This window comes from Solanum lycopersicum, chromosome 12 (genome assembly GCF_036512215.1).
Source record: "Solanum lycopersicum chromosome 12, SLM_r2.1".
Taxonomy (NCBI): Eukaryota; Viridiplantae; Streptophyta; class Magnoliopsida; order Solanales; family Solanaceae; genus Solanum; species Solanum lycopersicum.
This window is the reverse complement of record NC_090811.1, coordinates 68,428,250-68,450,623: the sequence shown is the minus strand read 5'-3', so window position 1 is coordinate 68,450,623 and position 22,374 is coordinate 68,428,250. Positions and strand designations below refer to the sequence as shown.

Here is a 22,374-nt window from a genome sequence, read left to right as displayed (position 1 = left end):
GATAATTTAATTAAGTCGGTGTAATGCAATAATAAAAAATTACAAGTAATATATAGAACCAACCAATGATACTTGCACTATTCATGTTTTCGTGTGAGTTATAGATCACAGGTTCAAGTAATAGAATCAATGGTACTTGCATTATTCATGTTTTCGTGTGACTTAGGTCACAGGTTCAAGTAATAGAATAAAAAATACTTGATTTATTCATGTTTTCGTGTGACTTATAGGTCACCGATTCAAGTAATAACGTGAATGATGCTTGTATCGGAGTAAACTATCTACGTTACAGCCATTGGTTTGCGACCCTTTGGAACTTGCTAAATGCGAGATGTTTTGTGCATCGGACTGTCCTACTTAATTCAATTCATAGTGCTGGCAGACTTTGATACTAGAGAAGCATAAATACCATCTTGTCTATTAACCAAAGTTTCATGATTTCCTTTCTCCACAATGACACCATCTTTGATCACAGCAATCACATCAGCTCCTTTAATTGTTGACAATCTATGAGCCACCATAACTGTTGTTCTGCCTGATCTAACTCTATCAAGTGCATCTTGAACTACTTTCTCAGACTCCGCGTCAAGTGCACTTGTAGCCTCATCTAGTAGTAGTATTTTTGGACATTTTACTATAGCTCTTGCAATTGCAACTCTTTGTTTCTGTCCACCAGATAGTTGTATGCCCCTTTCACCAACTACTGTTTCATAGCCCTGCACATTGTTACATGATGAATCTTTATCTGTCTGATATGTGCAAATTCTAGAAAATGTTGAGCTTAACTGACGAAATGAGGATTTATATAGTCGATCTCAACGTGTTTGAGACTGAGGCGTACCTGTTGTAAGCCACTGATGAAGTTGTGAGCATTTGCTAACTCAGCAGCAGCTAAGATTTCTGCTTCTGTGGCATCAGTTTCTGTTCCATATGCTATATTGGCTCTGATTGTGTCATTGAACAATATAGGGTCCTGGCTTACTAGTCCCATTTGCTCTCTCAACCATTTCACATTCAGCTTTTGAATTTCTAGTCCATCTAATGTGATAAGGCCTGAATTCGGATCGTAAAATCTTTGCAACAAGGAAATAACTGTTGATTTTCCGCTCCCACTTTCTCCCACTAGAGCAACAGTCTAACATAAAAGATTACATTTGTTTCATCACATTTGTAGTCAAATCGCGTAAGAAGAGTGGAAAAGGGTTCTATGAATAATGCGTTAGGATTTACCTCACCGGAGCTAATGGCTAGGGATATATCGTTTAGGACTTGAACCTCAGGTCGACTTGGATAGTTGAAACTGATATGTCGAAACTCAATGTTCCCCATCACATTCTCTAATGTCATTCCTGAGTTATCGCTCGAGTCTATCTTGGATTGCCGGTCAAGAAGTGCAAAGATTGAAGAGGCACCAGTTTTGGCTTTGGTGGAATCAGGAGCAAGGCCACCTGATTGAGAAATCGCGGTAGCTGTCAAGCTAAGACCATAGAAAACCTGAAATTCAGAAGTAGGAAAGTTAAATGACAGAGAAGGAACTTATAAAGAGAGACTTGACAAAAGTTCTATGTTTACCTCTCGAGACTTACCCGAAAAACCTCAGCAAATGTGACCTTACCGGACTCAATAAACCGAGCACCAGCATAAAAACTGGCAGCATTGACAGAGTACAAGCAGAACATCGAAAAACCAAAACCTGCAGCACTCACAAGCCCTTCTTTTATTCCAGCTCTAACTGGATCTTCACATTTTCTTTTGTACAATTGCACCACCTTCTCTTCGGCTGAGAAAGAAGCCACTGTTCTGATACTTCCAACTGCTTCACTCGCAACTTGACTTGCATCCTCATATAGTTTCTGCCAAAAAAATCACTTGCATAACTGCTAATTGCTAATTTTACTTGCTGCATTTTGTTAGTACAGAAGTTTGAAGCTAACCTTAGCATCACCTCCAAAACCACTAACGTATTTCATGTGAAGATATCCGTTTAATCCGATTAGAGGAACCATAACTATCATTATGAGTGACAATTGCCAGCTTGCTTCTAGTCCAATAACTAAACCAGCTATAGCCGTTGACGTGTTCTGCACAAGCAAAGCGAGTGACTCTCCAATCATACCTCGGACAGATGCTGCATCTGTAGATAGTCGACAGCCTATTGCCCCAATCGAGTTCTCCTTTCTATCAAACCAACTAATCTCCATGTAAACTATCTTCTCAAAACACATTAGGCGAATTCTCCGTATCAACTTACATCCTGCTACAGCGAAAAAGAACGTCCTCAAGGGTGTCGCTAGTAAAGATGCCAATCCTAGACCAAGAAATGACAATGACCAAAATCTTGAATGCTTTCTGAGTTTATGAGCCGGCTCATAGAATGTCTTGATAACATTAGAAAGAAGTACCCCGAAAATAGGTAATATTAGAGCATTGACCATTGCAGCTATGCAACCAAATAATAGTTCTGGAATCTCGCGTTTGTTCATTAAGGCCAAGCGACAAATCGTGTTTTCTTTGCCCTTACTCAATACAACTGTTGAATTAGGATCATGACATTCACCAACTGCTTTCTCTGCTGCACTAACTGACATGGACGACAAATGATGGCTGCTATTCTCAATCCTCGCCGAGCCCCTACTTGCTGATCGTGTCACAGGAATCTGCTGATTTATGATTATCTCTTCACTATCCAGTTCATTTGACTCTTGCTCTCCTGAATATTTGCTAAGCTCTTGCAACTGTATAAGCTGAACATATGCTCCTTCCTTGTTTCTCATTAGTTCCAAGTGGGAACCTAAAGTTTGAAAGGTATAAGTAATTAGCATTCTGAAAAAAGACAAGATTCGCCAGGTAACAGAAGAATACATAAATTTCTGCTAGAGTGAAGGTTCAAAAACACGCCTAAAGTATTCCGATTTTTTAAGTTTCATATCTGAGCTATCAGGTAGGAAACTCCCACACCTGATAGTTCAGGTATGAAACTCGAAAAACCAGGATACTTAAGGAATGTTTTTAACCGTTAACTCTTTCTGCTATCATCTTTATAATCACATTGATTTCAGCATGAATAACTAACAATCTGGAATCTGGTTTACTGGAAAAGATCAGTATATATGACACACCTTTTTCGACGATCTTTCCCTCCTGAAGTACAGCTATTGTATCTGCATTCTTTACTGTGCTCAAGCGATGTGCAACAATTACCGTAGTTCGGTTAATCATGACACTATCCAATGTCTCTTGAACAATCCTCTCAGATTCTGCATCAAGAGCACTTGTAGCTTCATCAAGAAGTAGAATTTTGGGGTTCTTCAGTATAGCTCTTGCAATAGCAATTCTTTGCTTTTGGCCACCGGATAACTGATTTCCGTGATCGCCAACTCTGGTATCTAGTCCCTGAATTAGAAGGAGCAATGGCCAAAAATATTTTTTATAAGCTATTGAGAAGAACTTTCGATAGCTATTACTTGATGGAAATTAAAACGGAAGAACTCTAGAGCCTGACCTGAGGTAATTTATCAATGAATTTGGATGCATTGGCAAGTCGAACTGCATCTTTAATTTCTTCAAGTGTTGCATCATCCTTCCCGTAGGCAATATTATCCTTTATCGTCGAACCAAACAGCACAGGTTCTTGGCTAACAAGGCCAATTTTTCCCCTGATCCACCGAAGCTGAAATTCTTTGATATTTATACCATCAATCAGAACTTCACCAGCCTGTGGATCATAGAACCTCACTATTAGACTGATCACAGTCGATTTTCCACTTCCACTTCGCCCTACTATAGCTGTCGTTGTTCCCTTAGGTATCGACACAGAGAAACCATCAAATATGCTCTCTTGTGGTCTTGCTGGATAACAGAAATGAACATTCTTAAGTTCAATGTCACCACTAATGTCAAGAGGTTTCTGTCCTTTCATATCATAAGGATCTATGATAGGCTTTCTGTTTATCGTCTGAAACATTTTAAACGCTGCAGTCTTTCCAGCAGCAAACGCGGACAAGCATGGAGATGCGTATCCTAAAGTACTGCAATTACAATGAGAAGATAGAATAAAAGACCAACGATAAGTAGATATAATTCAGAAAATTTGAATGGAACCTACAAGGAGCCGGTCAGTGTAGCCATAATGACATTCATCACATCTCCTCCTGTATAGTTGTGTTCCAAAATCATTTTTGCACCATACCATATTGCTAAAGCATAACTTGAATAGAAGACAAACATAAAAACACCGAAACCAAGCCCTGAAGCCAAACCCTCTTGTACACCAGAATGGTAAGCTTTGTTCAGAGAATTCTGATATTCAGAAATAGCTCTTTTCTCTCCAGTATATGAAGCAACCTGCCCAAACAATGAGCAACTTAGTGAATGAAAACTCTCGAAACAGTTGAAAATTAAAAAGAAGTGTCTTTTTCCAACTCTTCATACTGTTCTAATTGAGCTTATTGTCTGTTCAGCAACAGTTGCAGCTTCTGAATAAGCAGTCTGTGCACGGGATGTTAGTTTCGCCAGAAGGATAATCAAGACAGCAGAAGATATGACTAGTGGAGGAATCGAAGATGACAAGACCAACGCTAGACGCCACCCCTTAATAAAAGCTATTACTAATCCTCCAAGGAATGTAGCTGATACCTGGATAAATTTTCCAACCTGCAGTTTAATGTGAATGCAGGCTAAGTCTTCCACATATATCAAATGGTATTGATGTACATAGGGCCTGTGTTGAAGATATACCTTTTCGCCGATGGCATCTTGAATAGTAAGAGTATCACTAGACAGGCTTTCGATGATAACACCAGTGTTAGTCTGCTGATCGAAAAATCCAATATCTTGTCTTAATACAGTTTTCAGGTATAAACATCTGATTCGAGCAGCCTGCCTTTCCCCCGTGACTGTCCAGCAAGCCACCTCTGGAAAGATGCTAGTATGAGTAGTGAGGTTTCTTGAACTTAAACTTTAACAATGGCATGAAAATAGAAGAAGGTATATCGTCATGGCAAGTATACATACGGATAAATGTAGCAAGACCTGAACCCAGAGCCAGATACACGAATTTAAGGGCTACCTGAAAAAAATAGCACAGGAAAGAAAACATTTTAATGAAATAACACCATGCCAATTCATCAGAACTTCTGCAGAACAATCCAAGTATCGGATAGTATGACACTCATGACGGAGAATGTGAGGATTACAGTCTCAATGAGGCATCAGGTACAAATCCATGAGATCTCCTTACATGTCATGGACTCGAGATGTCACAAATATGGTATCAAAGCTAATTAGACTCCATGGTGGTGTGGAAAAAAAAGTTTACTATGTCCTTAAAGGTGTATGTGATGGCATGATGTCCAATGATGAAGGGTGAGCTAATGAGTACAAGTGAACACGACACGCGCTATTTTGGACTTCATGTGTCTCAGGCTTACAGGCCACAGCAAAACAGCTGAAACTGTGATGTCTGAAGGGTCAAAACGACGATTTGGGCTATGACTATCAGAATAGCATCCTATCGAAAAATCCTTGTACCTTAGAAACTTCATGAACAATTTTTTCGCTATCCACAGTCATTCCAAAGGAATCAACTAACTCTCCAAACAGTACAGCCATCAGGGGAAAACAGATTCCACTACCAACAGCTGTGATCATACCAATAACCATCAAAGCATGATCTACAGGGTCAGCAAAGGAAAACAGCTTATAATATGGAACTTTATCAGCAGCAACCACTTTCTGTTTCTCTGTATTGTCCGATACTCGTGCACAATTCAAGCCATCTGAGGATTCTAAAACTTCATTTTCTATGTTATCAGTGCCTCGTCCACTCGCATTCTCTTCCTCCATCAGTCTGATTCTCCAACGATCGTTTTAATACCAGCCTGTAAGCAAGATAATAAAGCATAATGAACATAACTTTGAAAATGATAAAACAGAAAAAGTCAAGTCTTTTAGTGGTACAACATGAAGTAATACCTCAATATTTTTTCTTAAAAGTATCTATCAAATAGGAACATGTTGAGTATAATAATAATAATAATAACAAGAACATCAAGATTATGAAACCACCCTATAATTAGGATTATTTAACTATACAACAACAATTACATATCAATACGCAGCCTTACCCTTACCTTGTGAGGGTAGAGAGACAGTTTCTGATAAACCCTCAAGTAAAACATATAAAGAAAATAAACAGTAACAACAACAAATAATACGGTAGCAACCAACGCAAAGGATTATATAAGTATGTTAATGAAAAACTACAAACAATAACTTGTGAAGTCAAGAAGCATTGTCAATACTCTTGAAATAACTCGAAGAGCAGAGAGACTGTTTCTCATAGACCTCGACTCGAAGAAAAAATAAAAGAAGAAAAATGAAGCATGTATGCAAAAAAGTAATATGATTGTCTTACTAGTTTTTTACTCAAAAGAACTTGAAAATGAACTAAGAATGAAACATATAGAGAATAACAAACTCTCTTTGTATTTATAGTCTTTCAAATAGACTTTAGATATATTTAATGTCACATCAAATGATTTTTTACAGATAAATTAAAGATGTCTTATTCCATACTAAGACATAATATAATTAAATTAAAATATAACTTAAAATTTTATTAACAGTCTTTCGTAGAAATGCAAGGTAAAGATGGTACAATAGACCATGTGGTCTGCCCTGGCCTTCCTCGAACCCCACACATAGTGAAAACTTAGTGCGTCCTGTCTTTTTTTTAGGGTCACAGAGTTAAATATGGTATAAAAGTACACAACGCTAAAGAAAAAAAAAAGATATATTTTCATTATTCACATGTTTGACCGCTGTAAAAAAGTCAAAGTATGAATACAATAGGATGTGTTAAGATACAATATAAATAATATCTTGTGTGGCCAAGTTTCTAAGAATGACAAAAATGTTGATTTCAGAGATTAAGGTGTTTGATCAAGTTTCTCAAGAAAAAAAAATTCTTTTTTACTAGTAATAAAAATTGAAAAAAAATAAGTATTTTCGAAAAAAGATTTTTGTAATCACAAATTTCGATTTTAAATTAGCAAAGTGTTTGATAGCGCCATAATAACGCTCAAATCATCAGCAAAAGGTATAAATTCCTTTTAGACATCCTCCAAATTTAATTAATTCCTTAAACGAATCCTCACAATAATTTAGTTATTTAATTAAACATTCGTACGAAAGATTTAATATTCTTTAATTATTATATGTTTAAGCTGAAAACGTCATCTTAATAATTAGTGAAGAAGACTAAATAAATAACAATTCTTTGATTAGTACTGTATTATTTTTAAATATTTGCTTATTCTTTCGCTATCTCTCGTTTACGTGATTATCTCGTTGTTGTTATTGTTCCTTTTTTATCCCTCATTGAGTCGAGAGTCGATCGGGGTGGAGCTAGTCAAGAGAGTTTGGACAAATTAACAATACCTTTAACGAAAAATTATATTTTTTATATATCGTTAAAATTATATTTTTATGTATATAATAAATATTGTATCATTTTCGATTTCTTTTGTGTGTTACTTCTTTCATATTTTGAATTGTAAGTGCAAATTCCGCTACTACTATTAAGGTAATGATAAAAATTAAGAACCCCTGTATTAAATTTATTATTATTTATTAATAATGTTTATGATGGAACTACTTTGCAATTGATTATTATAATATATATTTCTCTCTATTAATTACTTAATAATGTAATAAATTAATAATTAATAATGTAATAAATTAATATAATTTGATGTAAACATTATATATATATATATATATATTAAAGTATTTTTGAGGACCACTTTGCCTAATACCATGGACAAGAAACTACAATTCAAAATTATATTACAAAGTTTCTTATAAAATATATTTAACCACTCCATTGCTAATATTGAGGTACTGGTTACAATATTGAGCCACCAAAAGTTAAGGAATCTTAATTGCATAATTTTCCAAATAGTAACAAACAAATCTTAAACAGGATAGTTTAATGCACAAAATATTTTATATTTATATAAAATTTATAAATGACATATACATAATTTATCATAATATAAGTATTAGTGATTATTTTACGTATTACGTATAAATAATTTTATCGTTACTTCGTAACTCCTTTGATTAGAAAATATCAGATCCTCTAGTTAACTAGGAAAATCAGTCAAACCAATTTTTATTTTATTTTTATATGTAAAAAAAAGACTGTCTTAAAATATAATAATTTATTGACTATGTATTTTAGAGGAACATAGTGGTAGAATGTTGGATATTCACCAACACATACCCATAATTCACTAAAAAAGTAATTAAATTAAGTAAATAATTACAATTGTTTTAACTTTTTTTTTGGTAGCATAAATGCCATATATTAATTAATTAATACATACAATTGACTTCTTGATCTTAGTTTCTATTTATATACACTCGAGTATAATATTTGTTCATATACGATCAAATCACCATAGATAAAATTGTAATTTATATTTTAGCGTTTATAATAACTTATAAAATTTTAGTCTTTGGAAATGTAACACCTATAATAGCATATTCAATATATACTTTCATAAATAATTTTACGCAGATAACGTGTTTAATGTGTTATTTCATGATATTATTTCTCTTATTAATAAAATTTCTAAGTATCTATTTTTTTAGTTGTTGAGAACATTTTAGTCTATGTATTTAATTAGATCTATAAACTATTTCGTATAGTTGTTTGTGCTCACCGTAAGAGGATCTAGATCCCAATATTTATCAATTGATGATCTCGATATATATGCGATCTTAGATTTGAAAAATTAGCTAGACTGAATTTTTGAGTGATTTTTGATGATTCGATAAATTAGGACGACATTACTTATTTTTGAAATACAATTTAAAAGAAGGTAAGTTATCTCTCCTCTTTACCTCTCTTAACACTTGAGATAGAATTAATTTCACATTAAAAAAATTCAAACGATAATAAAAAAATTCAAAACGATAAAATGATAGTAAAAAATAATAATAGATTGGGTGGCTTTTAGTCATTTTCTCTGTTATTTCAATGTTAACATCTTTATCTTAATTGATGTAGGGGAGGTGTGGTTTGCCTCTAAAATCAAGAATACATTTATCTTTTTTTATTTTTCTTTTTGACAATTTTTTTTCTAATTTTTCTAATTTATTTTTTAAAAAAAATCTACAAATTATTTTTTAATTAAGTTAATTCAGAAAACTGAAACATCATAATTATTAATTTAATAAATTTATTTAAAATTGCACAAAAAACTTATTCATCTCAGAGAAGTTGAAAGGAACATCTAGAAAAACGTCAATAACTGCTATCTTTAACACACTATACATTATTGTACGTAATCTTGACTTTCGCCTTTCGCCCTTTCAATTCGTCTTTCTTTTTTATTAAACCAAATAAGTAACGCATCTTCCATTCTTCATCCGTTTGCTCATTTTAGTCAACAATAATGTTAACATCTAATTAAATTGGACGGTTTATATATTCTCTCCGTTTCTTTTTAATTATCATATTATATTTTAAAGAATTTGACTAACTTTACTATCTAAACTAAATTATATTAATTTGATATTTTAAAATAAAAATTAAATGTTAAAATATTATATGAAAAATACTACTCCATTTATTTCAAAAAGAATAACTTACTTTAATTTCTTTTTAATCTGTTTAAAACAAAATCACGACTCCTTTTCTTTTTCAATGATACTTTAATTCAATTTTCCACATGATATGTCTAAGACCACAAAATTATTAAATAGTTAAATTTTTTTTCTTTATTTTCTTTAATTTTATGTCAAATCAAAATAAAACATTTTTTTAGCAAAAGAAATATATATTACAATTTTTAAATATCAATATTGATTAAAAAAAGATTGCATCTTAAAATGTTATCAAAATTCATATCATTTTTGTAGAATAAAAAAAATTATGATAACTAAAAAGTAACTGAGGGAATATTCAATGTCTATATATTTCTCTGTGTTCTTTCATATTTCTTATTTCTCTTTATATTGACAATTTATTTGTCATTGTAAAGCTTAATTCACTTTTGAAAATTATCAGGTTATGTCTAAAAGCTAAAGATCTATAATTTCACAATTTATGGTAAGTTGTTTAAATATATTACTTAGATTATTTTTGTAATTTTTTTTTTGTGTTCTAAATATAATAGGATTATGTGTTGTCAGACAGATCATACATCTTAAATATTCATATAAAGATTTAAGAAAATTGTTAGATTAAATATTTGTAAAAATTTATCAAAATATTGTTGGTTTATTTAGTATAATGATTTTTCCTCCAATTAAATTGCTTATTCTATTCATGTTCCCAATTATATTGATTATTTTCATATTCTCTATAAATTGAATATGTATAATTAATTAATTATTATTTGATATTCTTTTCTTTCTTTATTTCCTATCAAGAAAAATAATTAATTTTTTCTACACTTATAACTACACCACACAAATATTTATAGAAGACTAAAGGATTTTAAGTGATTAAAAATCACAGAGGAATATATATATTTGACTTTAACAATTAGGAGCCATTAAAGAATAATTGAATTGAAAATTAATCAGCGAAATACGATTAAGTTCATTAGTTAAAAGTATAAATTGAAATCTTATAAATAAATATATAGATTTCAAGAATCTATCTAATTATACATATTTTTCTATAGATAAATTAAGAATTTCGTAGTGTGTCAAAATCTAATATTTTTTAAATCTAAATATAAGATAAAAGAATTTTATTAGAAAAAAATTGATTAATGTTAAGATTTTTGCTAAGAGTTTGCAGCCAATCTATATGCATGCCTATAATATATCCATCAATTTGGCAAATTGAAGATAAATCAAAGGAGATTTTCTAACTCTGACAAATTCAATCATGACTAAAGGTATGTTGCTATTTTATTTTATTTTTGTAATAATTATGTATAATCACACGGGCGAAGCTAGGTGGGGATTGTTGATTCGGACGGACCCAATAGCTTTTTCGTAGACCATGTATTTTTACTAGAAAATTAAATAAATATATATGTATGTTAACTTTTGAACTCGGTTCAATTATAAAAAAGTAACGGTAAAACACTTGAGTTTTGAGTTCAAACCCCCCTTAATGTGAACTACTTTGAACCACCATCTCTTTTAGAATTTCTAAATTCTTAATCTTGAATTCACTTCTGTGTATACGTTAGTTTCTAACGTATGTAAGTAAACTAATTACATTAAATAAGAATAATTGAAATTTTGTACAATTAACTAAAGTTCGATGGGTGATAGTTTAATTTTTCTAAATATTTAATATTTACTAGTCATGAAGATTTACTTAAATTTCTTAGTAAATAATTGGGTTTTAGTTTGTATATTTAAATTTACGTATTCTATTTCTCGTTTGATGTATTTGAGAAAGTATCTCACTTTCTATATTCAGTAATGTAACAAGTTTGATATTCTATATTAGATTTTTTTAAAAAAAAAGTAAATCTAGTATTATCTTATGTAATCTTAGTAGTTTATTTGGTGAGAAATAATATTTAACGTATAGAATTAGTCTAGGTGCACGAAACATATCCCGAATGCTATTTATAAAAGGGCATTTGAGTCATTTACCAAATCTAAGTTAAACCCTAGGTGATGTTTGGTTTTGGTTTTAAAATAATTTCAAAATATCTTTAAAAAATAGTGTCAACTTTTTGACGAATAGAGAGAAGGGGAAAAAGACCCAATTTTTTGCGATCATTGGTCGATAGTGTTGCTTAATTGCTAAAAATTTTGGTAAAGTAGACACGTCACTGCCCGGCGGCGAACGTACCGGCGACGGAAGTACCGGCGAGTGGTAGAATTCGACTTTAACCGCCGGCAAACCGGAAGAAATACACACAAAAAACCACGCACATGAGCTGTTCGACAGTTTGCCAAGCTGTAGTAAGCTGTATGAGTATACCAAATAGTACTAGTAGAAGTACGGCCGTATTCTCTAATACCCAGAAACTCGATGGTGCATTGGTGTTTCGTTCATCTGTTTCGTATAATCGAGTGAATGTATTCTCCTCATGTCGCTGTAGCGCCGCGACATCGGTTCCTCCTGGAGAGGATGTGTTTTCTGTTGTCACTTCTTCCACAACGTCTGAAGTGGATTACCTTGGCGAAAGCACAAAAGGCGATTTGAATCTCAATTTTGGTACATTACATTTCCAATTTTGAGTTCATATGTTGCCCCTGCGATGTGGGGTTGGTGATATTTCCTGTTTTTCCTTGGCATATTTTAAGTGGAGTGGAATACAAACAGTGGTGTTCGTTTGTTCGATGTTTGATGAACTGAATACGAATTTGGTTCGTCATTTTCCGGACTCCCAAATTAAAAAGAGGGGATTTTGGCCTGTTTAGTACTTTGGTTGAGCTTTTGAATTGATTCTGAGTAGTTAAGTAAGTGTTGCTTATAGCTTAATTATAAAAAAGGTTTAGCTTTTAGAGTGATTATTATGGTTATTCAAATATTCCCTCCCGCCCCGAGCGTCTTCCAGTTTATATGATGCTCTTTCCAGTTTGGTTCCACTAATAATATTTTTGTATTTAACTTACAAGAATTCAAATTCATTTTACTTTTTAAATTTTATATTTTGATTTTCTTGATCGAGTTAATGTTTCAACCACTTAACTTTGTGTCCAGTCAATCACCGTGATAATATGGAAGAAATGGTGTATGTTTAGTAATCACATGCATTGAATAAAAAAGTTTTGTTGATCACTTGTATTTGAGAAAAACAAAAGGTGGATTTTTATGATAACTGAAGTCTTGGTTTTAATGAATGAAACTGAATATCCAATTAAACTTTTGATGCATATAGTATTGTGTTGTTTAACTATTATGTTTTGAACTTGGCAGTTCCTTACCATTTTAGCTGTAAATGATGCAGGAATTGATGGCAACACATTGCAAGGCCCTGTTGAGGAGGTGGCAAAGATGGAAGCTCAAGAAGCAGAGAACTTGCTTCAACACTTGGGCATTCCGGTACTTTAATACTGAACTTGTCTTTGTATTGCATTTGTCAAGTTGGCATTTTGATGCTGGTATCACTTGCTGAAATTTTTTACATTGGCTAAATGCTTTTGCTCAGTGTCGGAGAGCTTGTGTATCCCATGTTGCTCCAAAGTAGTGTTGATCATCTGTCCCTTACATTATCTTCCTTTCATCCATGAATGATGGAGGATTTGTCTGTCCTTTCATGTCCATTCACTTTAACATTTCTTGTTTTCTCTCTTTGGGCTATTTTTCCTTGTCAACACTTTAGCATTTTAAAAGGATAGATCTTATCTCTTCTATTGTACTCAACTTATATTTGAGTGTAATAGAAATGAAAATTGGAATAAAAGAAAACAGAAGGGAGAAGAGGTTGTATGTTTTTCTTATCAGTTCAATATGTAAGCAAAAATGTGAATTGCTCTTCTTTAAAAGCTTTTAAAAGCTTCTATTTTAGTTGCCAAGATAAATAACTGAAGGAGAATCATTAAAGGAAATAAAAAGATGGCCAGATCGTGGGTGGGGGTGGGTCTGCACGCTATACTCATTGAAATGCTTTACAGCATGAAGTGAGAACAGTAATGGAATCTTAGCATCTTATTAATGGCTATCTTCTTGCAGTGTTTATGTAGTATCTCTGATGCTTAAACTCAGTGAAAATTTATAACCTTTTATTTCAGAAGCAGTATTGGCATTGGCATGTAAATCTTAACAAATTTCTAACTCACATAATGTGCAGGTTCCATATAATGCTCGACATTCGCCACGTGGCATATTTTGCAGCCGCACATTAAATCTACGATCAATCAGTGCAATTGGATATGATATGGACTATACACTGATGCACTATAACGTGATGGTACTTTTTAGTTCTTGTTTCATGTGATGTAAGCTATTAGCTCATGTTTTCTTTGTTACAAATTGAGGCTAATGTTCATTGGTTACACATTTATTTCTTTCATTTGCCACCACATCTATTGTTTGCTTGATTGTTGAATTGCATATGACAATGTTGTGCTATAGGGGAACTAATCCTATAAGGCAGCGTAGGCAGTTTTTATCCATACATATGTTTTCTTTGTTACTAATCCTTTTATTTTGGTGCCTGATGAAGCTCTTATTTCATTTGTATTAAGAGATTAAATTCTGATGATAAGAAAAAGTGCTTTATATGCGTTATCAAAAAAGAGAAAGTACTCTATTTGCCTTAAATTCGTTTATCTTTTTTTTTGAGTTGAAATATGATTTTCCATTTTTATTCTCTTAGATTTTTGTTGGAAGTGCCATGACAGACTATCATTTAGACTGTTTAAATTTAAAATACATTGCTGTCTTGTATATTCTTTTTGTCGTCCCTTGAGGAGCTTTAAATTGTTTTTGTCTTTGGCATATGTTACTGGTGTAGTATGATTTAAGTCCATAATTTACAGGCCTGGGAAGGAAGGGCTTATGATTACTGCATGGAGAATCTGAGAAATGTGGGTTTCCCTGTGGATGGGCTTGCATTTGACCCTGATCTGGTATAGTCTGACCATGTGAGCATGCTAATGGTTTATTTAATACACATTTGAGGACATTTCATTATAAAACAGGTGATAAGAGGCCTTGTAATAGACAAAGAGAAAGGTAACCTAGTTAAAGCAGACAGATTTGGATATATCAAGAGGGCAATGCATGGAACAAGAATGCTTTCAACTCGAGAAGTGAGGTATGGCTTGGGCTTTTGTGTCTACTTGTCAGCTCAAATATAGATCCATATAACCGTAACTTCTAGCAAAGATTGTCCACAAAATGTTGCTTTGCAAATTGGGAAATAGAAGCTCACTACACAGCCAAAAGTTTTATTTGCTCCATGAAAATTTGAATGAATGTTCTACATTTTGATTTGGAAAATTGGGTAATGTTTTGGTTAGTGTCTCATATTTTCTATGTTTGGAAGTGAGATCTACGGGAGAGAACTGGTTGACCTGCGTAAGGAGAGTAAATGGGAGTTCCTGAATACACTATTCTCAGTTTCAGAAGCAGTGGCTTATATGCAGGTAGATCACTTGGCCTCCCTCAGTATACATGCCATGACTCAATACTAAAAGACATTATCTCTTCATGTTTGTCATATACATTTGTTAGTTTTTTTTTTCTTGTGAAGGGATTTGTATTACTTCTATCTCTTCTTGATGCAGTTCCTTTCCTTGTTAAAATAAAATGTACTGATTTAGTAGGTCGTGACTTGTGGGTTTTCATTATTATTGTTATGTTTCTTTCTTTAGGTTGAGACATTTTGGTTATCTATTTTATATTCGTTTTAGGTTTTCTCTTGATCATAAGAAGCACATGCTTTATTACTGAAGTGGTTCTTGTTAACCAAATTTATAGATAGTTGTCTACTCCTTTCTGTAGAGGCTGATATTTTGCTTAATTTATTTGGACAGAACGGTTCATCCAGTTGCCTGTTTCTGATTAATATTGATATTTGAATTGCATAAATTTATTGAACACCTGAGGTTTCAACTAAAAAGAATGTAATATTGCTTCTTCTGCACTTGCCCTAAATCCTAGACATGTCTCTTTTGCAGTTGGTAGATAGGCTGGATAAAGGAGTTATAGGACCAGATCTCTGTCCAAATGAGTATAAAGGACTTTACAAGGTATGGTTGGATGCTGTGTGTGAATGGATTGTGATGTGAACATTGAGTTTGCCAACCTTTTTGTATTCTATTTAGGCTGTTGGTAAGGCACTCTTCAGGGCACATGTAGAAGGCCAGCTGAAGGTATGTGTTTCATTGATCCATTGCTTCACATGCCGGGAGCTGCAAATATCACTCTAAGCTATTTCACCCATGCAGAGTGAGATAATGTCCAAGCCTGAATTATTTGTGGAACCTGATCCTGAGCTACCTTTGGCATTATTGGATCAAAAGGAGGTATTTCTAACTCTATCCATTTGATTGAATATCAGTCTATTTAGAGCCTTGCATAAGTAATCTTAATTAATTTAGCATAGCAAGTGTAGAAGTCCAATAGGACATCAATTGGGAGAATAAGTTGTCCAATTTCTTGTTAAGATTTATGAAGCCCCTATCAAAAAATGATGGCTGATTCAGCATCTAACATTTCATGTTTTATCAGGCTGGGAAGAGACTTTTACTGATTACAAATTCAGATTATCATTACACAGACAAAATGATGCAGCATTCGTTCAATCGGTACCTTCCCAATGATATGAACTGGCGAGATCTATTTGAGATGGTGAGTAAGCAGAACAGGATTTTGATAATAGCTAATCATTGAAGTCTTTATCTCATAGTGTAATGCTTTTGAACAGAAGTTTATAGAAAAGATAATTTTGTCAACGCCAAATGTCACTGTTAGAATTTGATGGCTAACTATTTTGACTCCTTTATTGCTTTCTACAAATTTAAATTTCTCAGTGAAGTGTTAATTTTATCGAAGTGTTGATTGTTAAATGACTCCAACCAAATGTATTTTCCTTCTTTACCCAATACAGGTTATAGTCTCAGCTAGGAAGCCAGAATTCTTCCAAATGGCCCACCCAATGTATGAAGTGGTGACTGGTGAAGGTCTGATGCGTCCTTGTTTTAAAGCTCGCCCAGGTGATTAAACTTCTAAACTGATGATAGGAAAGTCATCTCTATTTTGGATAAGTAAATGAAACTCGTCTTCTCCTCCTGTCTCATTCTAGCACAATTTATTTTTTCACATTTTTTGCCGTCTTTGTATATGGTTAGTTAAACGTGAAACTCTTTTTATTTCTTTCAACAAAAAATGTCATCTTATTGAGATATATGTATTTTGAAAGTTCGACATAAAGGGTCACTGTATCTCCTAAGATCGTCCTTAGAGTTGGTGCAAGTAATATCATGGAAGTATTCTCTAACCTGTTGCAAATTACTAAACTTGTGGTTTATCTTATGTAAAATTTGAGAAGAACTGAAGAAGAAAAGGCTTCTTTCATATTTCAGTATGTCTTTACATACCATGAGAAGGGGTATTTATATAAATGGTCCTAACTAATTAAGGAAAGACAATAGAAATATTTTTTTCCTATAGTTACGCTAGGAAAAGAAAAAATGGAGTCTCCTCAATCATGCTAAATATAAAAACAATCAATACCCTCCTCAAGTTGGAGCAAAGATGTCGTACACGCCCAACTTGCAAACAAGAAGTATGACAAGTCTTTTGGCTGAGGCTTTTTGTAAGCACATCCGCTAGCTGTTTTTCTAACGGTACATAAAGTAAACTCAAGGGTCCACTAATAACTTTCTCTTTGATGTAATGTCAATATGTTTTGTTCGATCATGCTGAATAGGATTCTTAACTAATTGAAACTCTGTTGTTCCAGTACAAGGAAAGTTCCCTTTCTTCAGACAATCTCAATTTTTTTAGTAGCTAAAGAAGCTCACAAGCACCTTGATCCATAGCTCTATATTCTGCTTCCAGACTTCATCTTGCAACTACACTTTTCTTCTTACTTCTCCAAGTAACTAGGTTCCCTCCTAAAAGTGTACAATAACCAGATGTAGACTTCATCTAGTTCTATTGGGAGGTGACCTTGTTTAGAGAAATGCAAACCTTTTCTTGGACCTGATTTCAGATACTCTAAAATGTGAAAGACAACTTGCATATGAGGATCTTGGGGATCATGCATGAACCGACTGGCCAAGCTGACTTCATAGGCTATGTCTGGTCTAGTATGAGAGAGACAAACGAGTCTTCCGATCAGCCTTTGATGTCTCTCCTTATCAAGCTGACTTCATAGGCTATGTCTTGGTCTAGTGTGAGAGAGACTCGCATAATGTCTTTCTATGTATTTTTTTTTTACAAGTAACATTTTTGTGTATTAATAACAAACTACATAAAGGGTGTGTAGTCCCCCATATTTACATCCAGATGAGCAAAAAAATAAGCGCCTAGTCCTTAATCTTCTTATAAGGAATCTAGTGCAACATAAATTGATTCTAACTCTTCCGTTAAGCTATGTTTACACCAATAAAAAGAAAAGCCCTAAACATTTCATCTTTAATTTCTGTATACTAATGGCTTTGATTGGAGTAAATTATCAAATCAGGTCATCCAAACACCCAACAGTCTCCCGTTGAATTCTTCTTCCAGAAACTAGGGAGAATTATCTATTCTTTTGTTACTCTTCCAACGAAGAGGTAATGATGCAGTATTCAAATAGAGCTCAAACTCTTGAAAGATAACATCCATGCTGACAAAGGATCTCTTGGAGGGAGGATGATAACATTTGTACCTTTAGGGGTCGTTTGGTGTGAGGGATAGAAATAAACACTGGTGGGATAAGAAAATAGTGTTGGGATAAAGTTTTTGTATCTTGTTTGGTTGCCATGTTTGGGATAACTTATCCCATCATTTATATCATAGTGATGGGATAAGTTATCCCATATACATATGGGATAAGTTATCCCGGGATAGCTAACGCTAGGATAACTTATCCTGGGATAACTTGTTCCCAACCAAACGACCCCTTAATGTGTAGGAGAATATCCAATAAAGACACATTTAAGGGCCCTAGGATCAAGTTTCTCAGAATTCCTAGTGTGAACAAAGCAGACACACCCAAACAGCTTCGGAGGAGCAATATATTAATTCTCACCCTTTAAAGTCTCTAGTGGACTCTGTAAAATGAGGATTTTAAGTGGCATTCTCTTGATTAGGCAACAACTACAATGGTATCCCCCAGTAAACTTTTGGTGGATTCATGGTAAACAATTTTGCTGCTAAAGATTTGCCTGGGGGTCAAGCTATGTTCCTGGTGTAGTTATCTTCTCATTGGAGAAGCATGCTGACCAAATTCTCGATAATGGGCTGCCATAAAAACTAATAAAGCACATTGCAGTGCCCATAATAACTTGCCCGGTATGACCCTAACAATGTATTTGGACTCCCAAAAAAAAAAAATATGAAGCAAAAATAATATAATAGAACATTCTCCAATTGCTTCATGCAAAAATGATTTTATATTTGTGGATGTAGGATTCTCTTTGTGCTTGAAATACATCTGACATTTCTTGCTTTTAATTTAGGATCAGAATTTTGTGGGTGTTAGGCTTCTTTGAATTTTCATTTGTGAGGAGTTTTCTCCAGCGATCACCATCACATTTTGTCATTAATGATATTTCATATTTTCTTTTGAACATGGACAAGACTTATCCATTCTAAGCAGCAGCTAATAATTTTCTTATAGGTGGATTATACTCTGGAGGAAGCGCTCAGATGATTGAGAGTTCGCTCAATGTTCATGGAGATGAAATCTTATATGTTGGTGATCATATATACACTGATGTAAGCCAATCCAAAGTTCATCTACGATGGAGAACTGCTTTGATTTGTCGAGAACTAGAAGAGGAGGTTAGTTAATCTTCATCAGGTCTCTGGAATGGATCACAATTGTTTATTTGCTTCTTTTTGCTCCGTTTGTTGGGTTTGGGGGTTCCATTCTGTCATGACCTTTGGAGTTTAGTGTCTACCTGCTTTGGATTTTGTGCCTTGGTTCCCCCCCCCCCCCCCCCCCCCCAACCCTAAAGAGCCATTTTAGAACTATCATTGTTTGGTTCATTTTTCGACTTCTCTGCTTCCCCCCTCCCTCCCCCCCACCCCCTAAAGAGACTTTGGTTTACACGTACCACTAATGAATAGTTATAAATTTAGCAAAAAACGAATCATAGTGAATTAGTGATGGCTCTTTGACGATTTTATGCTGTAAGACTGCTGCATGTGATGCCTTTATTCTTGTTCTGCAGTATAATGCGTTAATTCATAGTCAAGAAGAGAGAGCTAGTTTGATAGATCTTATCAATAAAAAAGAGGTTTTAGGTGATCTCTTTAACCAACTTCGGCTTGCTCTTCAGAGGAGGACCGAGGGACGTCCTGCACAGGTAAATGTACTAGATCTAGCATATGCATATTCTTGCGTTTCTGTAGATTAAACTTCAATTAAAATATTCTTTCTCCTGTTTCATGGTTGCAGTAGCATCTTCAATCTAATATTCACCGAGTAATTAATAAGTAGTTATTGACGTGTTGCCTGGAATTATGCAAATTAAGTGCAAAGAATAATCCATTAACTCTTGATATTGTATAACATACACATTGAAGGTGTTTAGCATCTTAGCAGTTTGTGCGAGCACTTTCCTTGTGGATTTCTCTCGTTGGTTTTTTTTTTTTTTTTTTGGGGGGGGGGGGGGGATGGAAGAAAAAGTTTGGCTCGCTAAAAAGCCTCATTGTAGTGTCTTCAATGACTTGCATGGGTTACTTTGTGCTATCAATTTTGTTACTTGATGTAACCAGTTTAAACCTGTATTTTCTTAATATGCATCAGACCCTTGCTGCCACACATATGGAAGATAATGAACTCACAGAAAGCATGCAAAAGCTACTTGTTGTTATGCAGAGGCTAGATCAGAAAATTGGTCCAATGTTGGATGAGGATGGAGAGCTTTTCAACAAAAGGTTATTTGAGGGTTTTTCTTTTGGAAAAACCTGTCCCTTCAATTCAGCCTCAGATTTGTTATACTATATTACTTTATTTATGGTTTCATTAGCTCTTAGTTGGCAATTTAATGTTACATCACCTTGGCTAAGTTTAACCTATAAATGTTGCCTGGAATATTTACTTGAACATCTGTGTGTTTTCTGAGATGAGCTCACAGGCATGGTTTCTTTTTCAATTGATGAATTTGGACTTGAGGGTCCTCAATCCGTCTTATTTTCTCTTTCAGGTGGGGTTATCTTTCACGTGCAGGTCTGTGGGATAAAAGTCACTTGATGCGTCAAATAGAAAAGTATGTCAATGTGCTGTGACAATTTCTGTCACTTTTTTACGACCTATTAATTGATTTAAAATTTTTCTTTAAGCACGTTCGACTGTTATTAATTTTTTTTTTCTCTTGAAACTGCAGATACGCTGATATCTATACGTCCAGAGTTTCAAACTTTCTCCACTATACACCTTTCATGTATTTCCGTGCCCAAGAACAGGTACTCAATGACAATTTGAAATTATGAGTGTTCTCTAATAAATAATATCAAGCAACAGTGAAATAGGTTGAAACTTATTATTCCCTCCAGTCCAAATTAGAATCTCTTTCCATTTTGGAATGTTACTGAATATTTGAAACCATTCCATCTCTGGGAATATGAAGGTCAGTGTTGACCAATTGAACTTGAGGTGAATTTGTTTTTGCTTTCCAAGAGAACATGTCTCATTCATGCTATAAGAAATCTGGATTTTAAATAATAAGTGGTTGCCCCTTGAATAAAGACTTAGGTTCCTTTCAAAATGCTTACAATGTAGTTTGCTGGTTGAGTTAATCTATTTCCATATCCTTGGTCATGCCTCATTTCAACCATGTGTAATCCAGAGTTGTCCAATGAAATCCTTGGCCTTTTAATGGTCTGTAGACTGTAGTAAAGGCTCACTTGAATGTGCAAAGCATTGCTAGTTCCATTCAAATTCGAGGAACAAACCAATCTCTTGGAATAATGGGTGAACTATTTCTTTAAGCTGCACTGATATTGTTCTTTAAATTGAAACACCTGTTCCATTTCTGGCAGCTCTAGCTCTATTTAGTAGCTTATTCTGTTCAATCTTGTCTTGTTTGTTGTACAGTGAGCTTGTGGTTACAATTCGGATTTAATAGTCTCTGCTAATTGCTGTAGTCTCTTTCCATTTAGACAGACATTTACTCTTTTCCTAATGTACTTCATTCTTCATGCAGAATCTTGCTCATGATTCATACACATTTGACCATCTACGACGTGAGGAGAATTAGCTGAATAACAGGAGCGGCAGATTTTCGTTACAACTCTATAGCCAATCCTTGTTGTATTATATGTAGTAGTTGTATTTGATATCTTCTCTAGTCCCTCCTCTACTGTTGTACTTAACCCCACAGCCCTGCTACAACTTTTTGTTGCAGGACTCTAGTATAAGCTATCGAATGTCATAGCTATGTTATTGTACAAGTAAACAGTTGAGGAAGGTCATAATAATAATCTCTAGAAAAACTTAAATTTCAAAATTGACTCATGTTTAATGAAATTTAGCTCTCTTTGATCATGTTACCCTTGCACCTCTGATTAGTAATTCCTTATTAAGTGTCAATGATGACATTTTTTATAAGGACCTTTGTAACAAGTTGGAGAACCTTCATGTATACTCACATCATTTTTGCATTTACAAACCATTTCAAAGAATCGCTCAAATTCTCTAATTTTTCGTGTATAATATTATTAGGCATGGACTTGTTGCTCGAGAACTCATGGATTTTTTCTCAAAAAAACTTTAA

The 22,374-nt window shown here is 33.8% G+C and overlaps 2 protein-coding genes across 7 annotated transcripts; one reads left to right on the top strand and one right to left on the bottom strand.

Annotated features, from left to right (window-relative positions):
- Positions 1–183: 183 nt before the first annotated feature.
- ABCB16 (ABC transporter B family member 16) lies at positions 184–6,462 on the bottom strand. 2 transcript variants are annotated; one of them, XM_069292285.1, is made up of 13 exons: positions 6,416–6,462; positions 5,530–5,879; positions 5,014–5,068; positions 4,738–4,913; positions 4,432–4,653; positions 4,106–4,344; positions 3,503–4,028; positions 3,120–3,393; positions 1,935–2,791; positions 1,587–1,853; positions 1,231–1,494; positions 842–1,135; positions 184–716 (listed from the first exon to the last, which is right to left on the bottom strand). In XM_069292285.1, exons 2-13 carry the CDS (start codon positions 5,842–5,844, stop codon positions 363–365), a joined length of 3,843 nt encoding a protein of 1,280 aa, XP_069148386.1. In that variant the 5' UTR covers positions 5,845–5,879; positions 6,416–6,462; the 3' UTR covers positions 184–362. The 2 variants fall into 2 exon arrangements, with proteins under 2 accessions (XP_069148386.1, XP_019066857.1); XM_019211312.3 differs by lacking the exon at positions 6,416–6,462 and having other exon boundaries at positions 5,530–6,353.
- Positions 6,463–9,966: 3,504 nt separating this feature from the next.
- On the top strand, positions 9,967–22,145 carry LOC101252067 (uncharacterized). 5 transcript variants are annotated; one of them, XM_069292284.1, is made up of 18 exons: positions 9,967–10,120; positions 10,820–10,919; positions 12,942–13,036; positions 13,785–13,904; positions 14,476–14,565; positions 14,638–14,753; positions 14,985–15,084; positions 15,619–15,690; positions 15,766–15,813; positions 15,889–15,966; positions 16,172–16,291; positions 16,551–16,656; positions 19,272–19,435; positions 19,828–19,962; positions 20,406–20,536; positions 20,806–20,868; positions 20,986–21,064; positions 21,805–22,145. In XM_069292284.1, exons 2-18 carry the CDS (start codon positions 10,910–10,912, stop codon positions 21,856–21,858), a joined length of 1,581 nt encoding a protein of 526 aa, XP_069148385.1. In that variant the 5' UTR covers positions 9,967–10,120; positions 10,820–10,909; the 3' UTR covers positions 21,859–22,145. The 5 variants fall into 5 exon arrangements, 4 of the variants coding, with proteins under 4 accessions (XP_069148385.1, XP_010314732.1, XP_004252960.1 ...); XM_010316430.4 differs by having other exon boundaries at positions 10,001–10,120; positions 10,811–10,919; XM_004252912.5 differs by lacking the exons at positions 9,967–10,120; positions 10,820–10,919 and adding an exon at positions 11,543–12,205.
- Positions 22,146–22,374: the final 229 nt, after the last annotated feature.

What these genes read in the sequence shown, in the direction of transcription:
- ABCB16 (XM_069292285.1), bottom strand. Translation starts at nt 5,844, where the DNA reads ATGGAGGAAGAGAATGCGAGTGGACGAGGCACTGATAACATAGAAAAT. An exon ending in AAGATGCCATCGGCGAAAAG is followed by an intron (nt 4,654 to 4,737) that starts GTATATCTTCAA and finishes ATTAAACTGCAG; the next exon opens with GTTGGAAAATTTATCCAGGT. An exon ending in TCATTGATAAATTACCTCAG is followed by an intron (nt 3,394 to 3,502) that starts GTCAGGCTCTAG and finishes CTTCTAATTCAG; the next exon opens with GGACTAGATACCAGAGTTGG.
- LOC101252067 (XM_004252912.5), top strand. Translation starts at nt 11,920, where the DNA reads ATGAGCTGTTCGACAGTTTGCCAAGCTGTAGTAAGCTGTATGAGTATA. An exon ending in ATGTAGAAGGCCAGCTGAAG is followed by an intron (nt 15,814 to 15,888) that starts GTATGTGTTTCA and finishes TCACCCATGCAG; the next exon opens with AGTGAGATAATGTCCAAGCC. An exon ending in ATTTCCGTGCCCAAGAACAG is followed by an intron (nt 21,065 to 21,804) that starts GTACTCAATGAC and finishes TTCTTCATGCAG; the next exon opens with AATCTTGCTCATGATTCATA.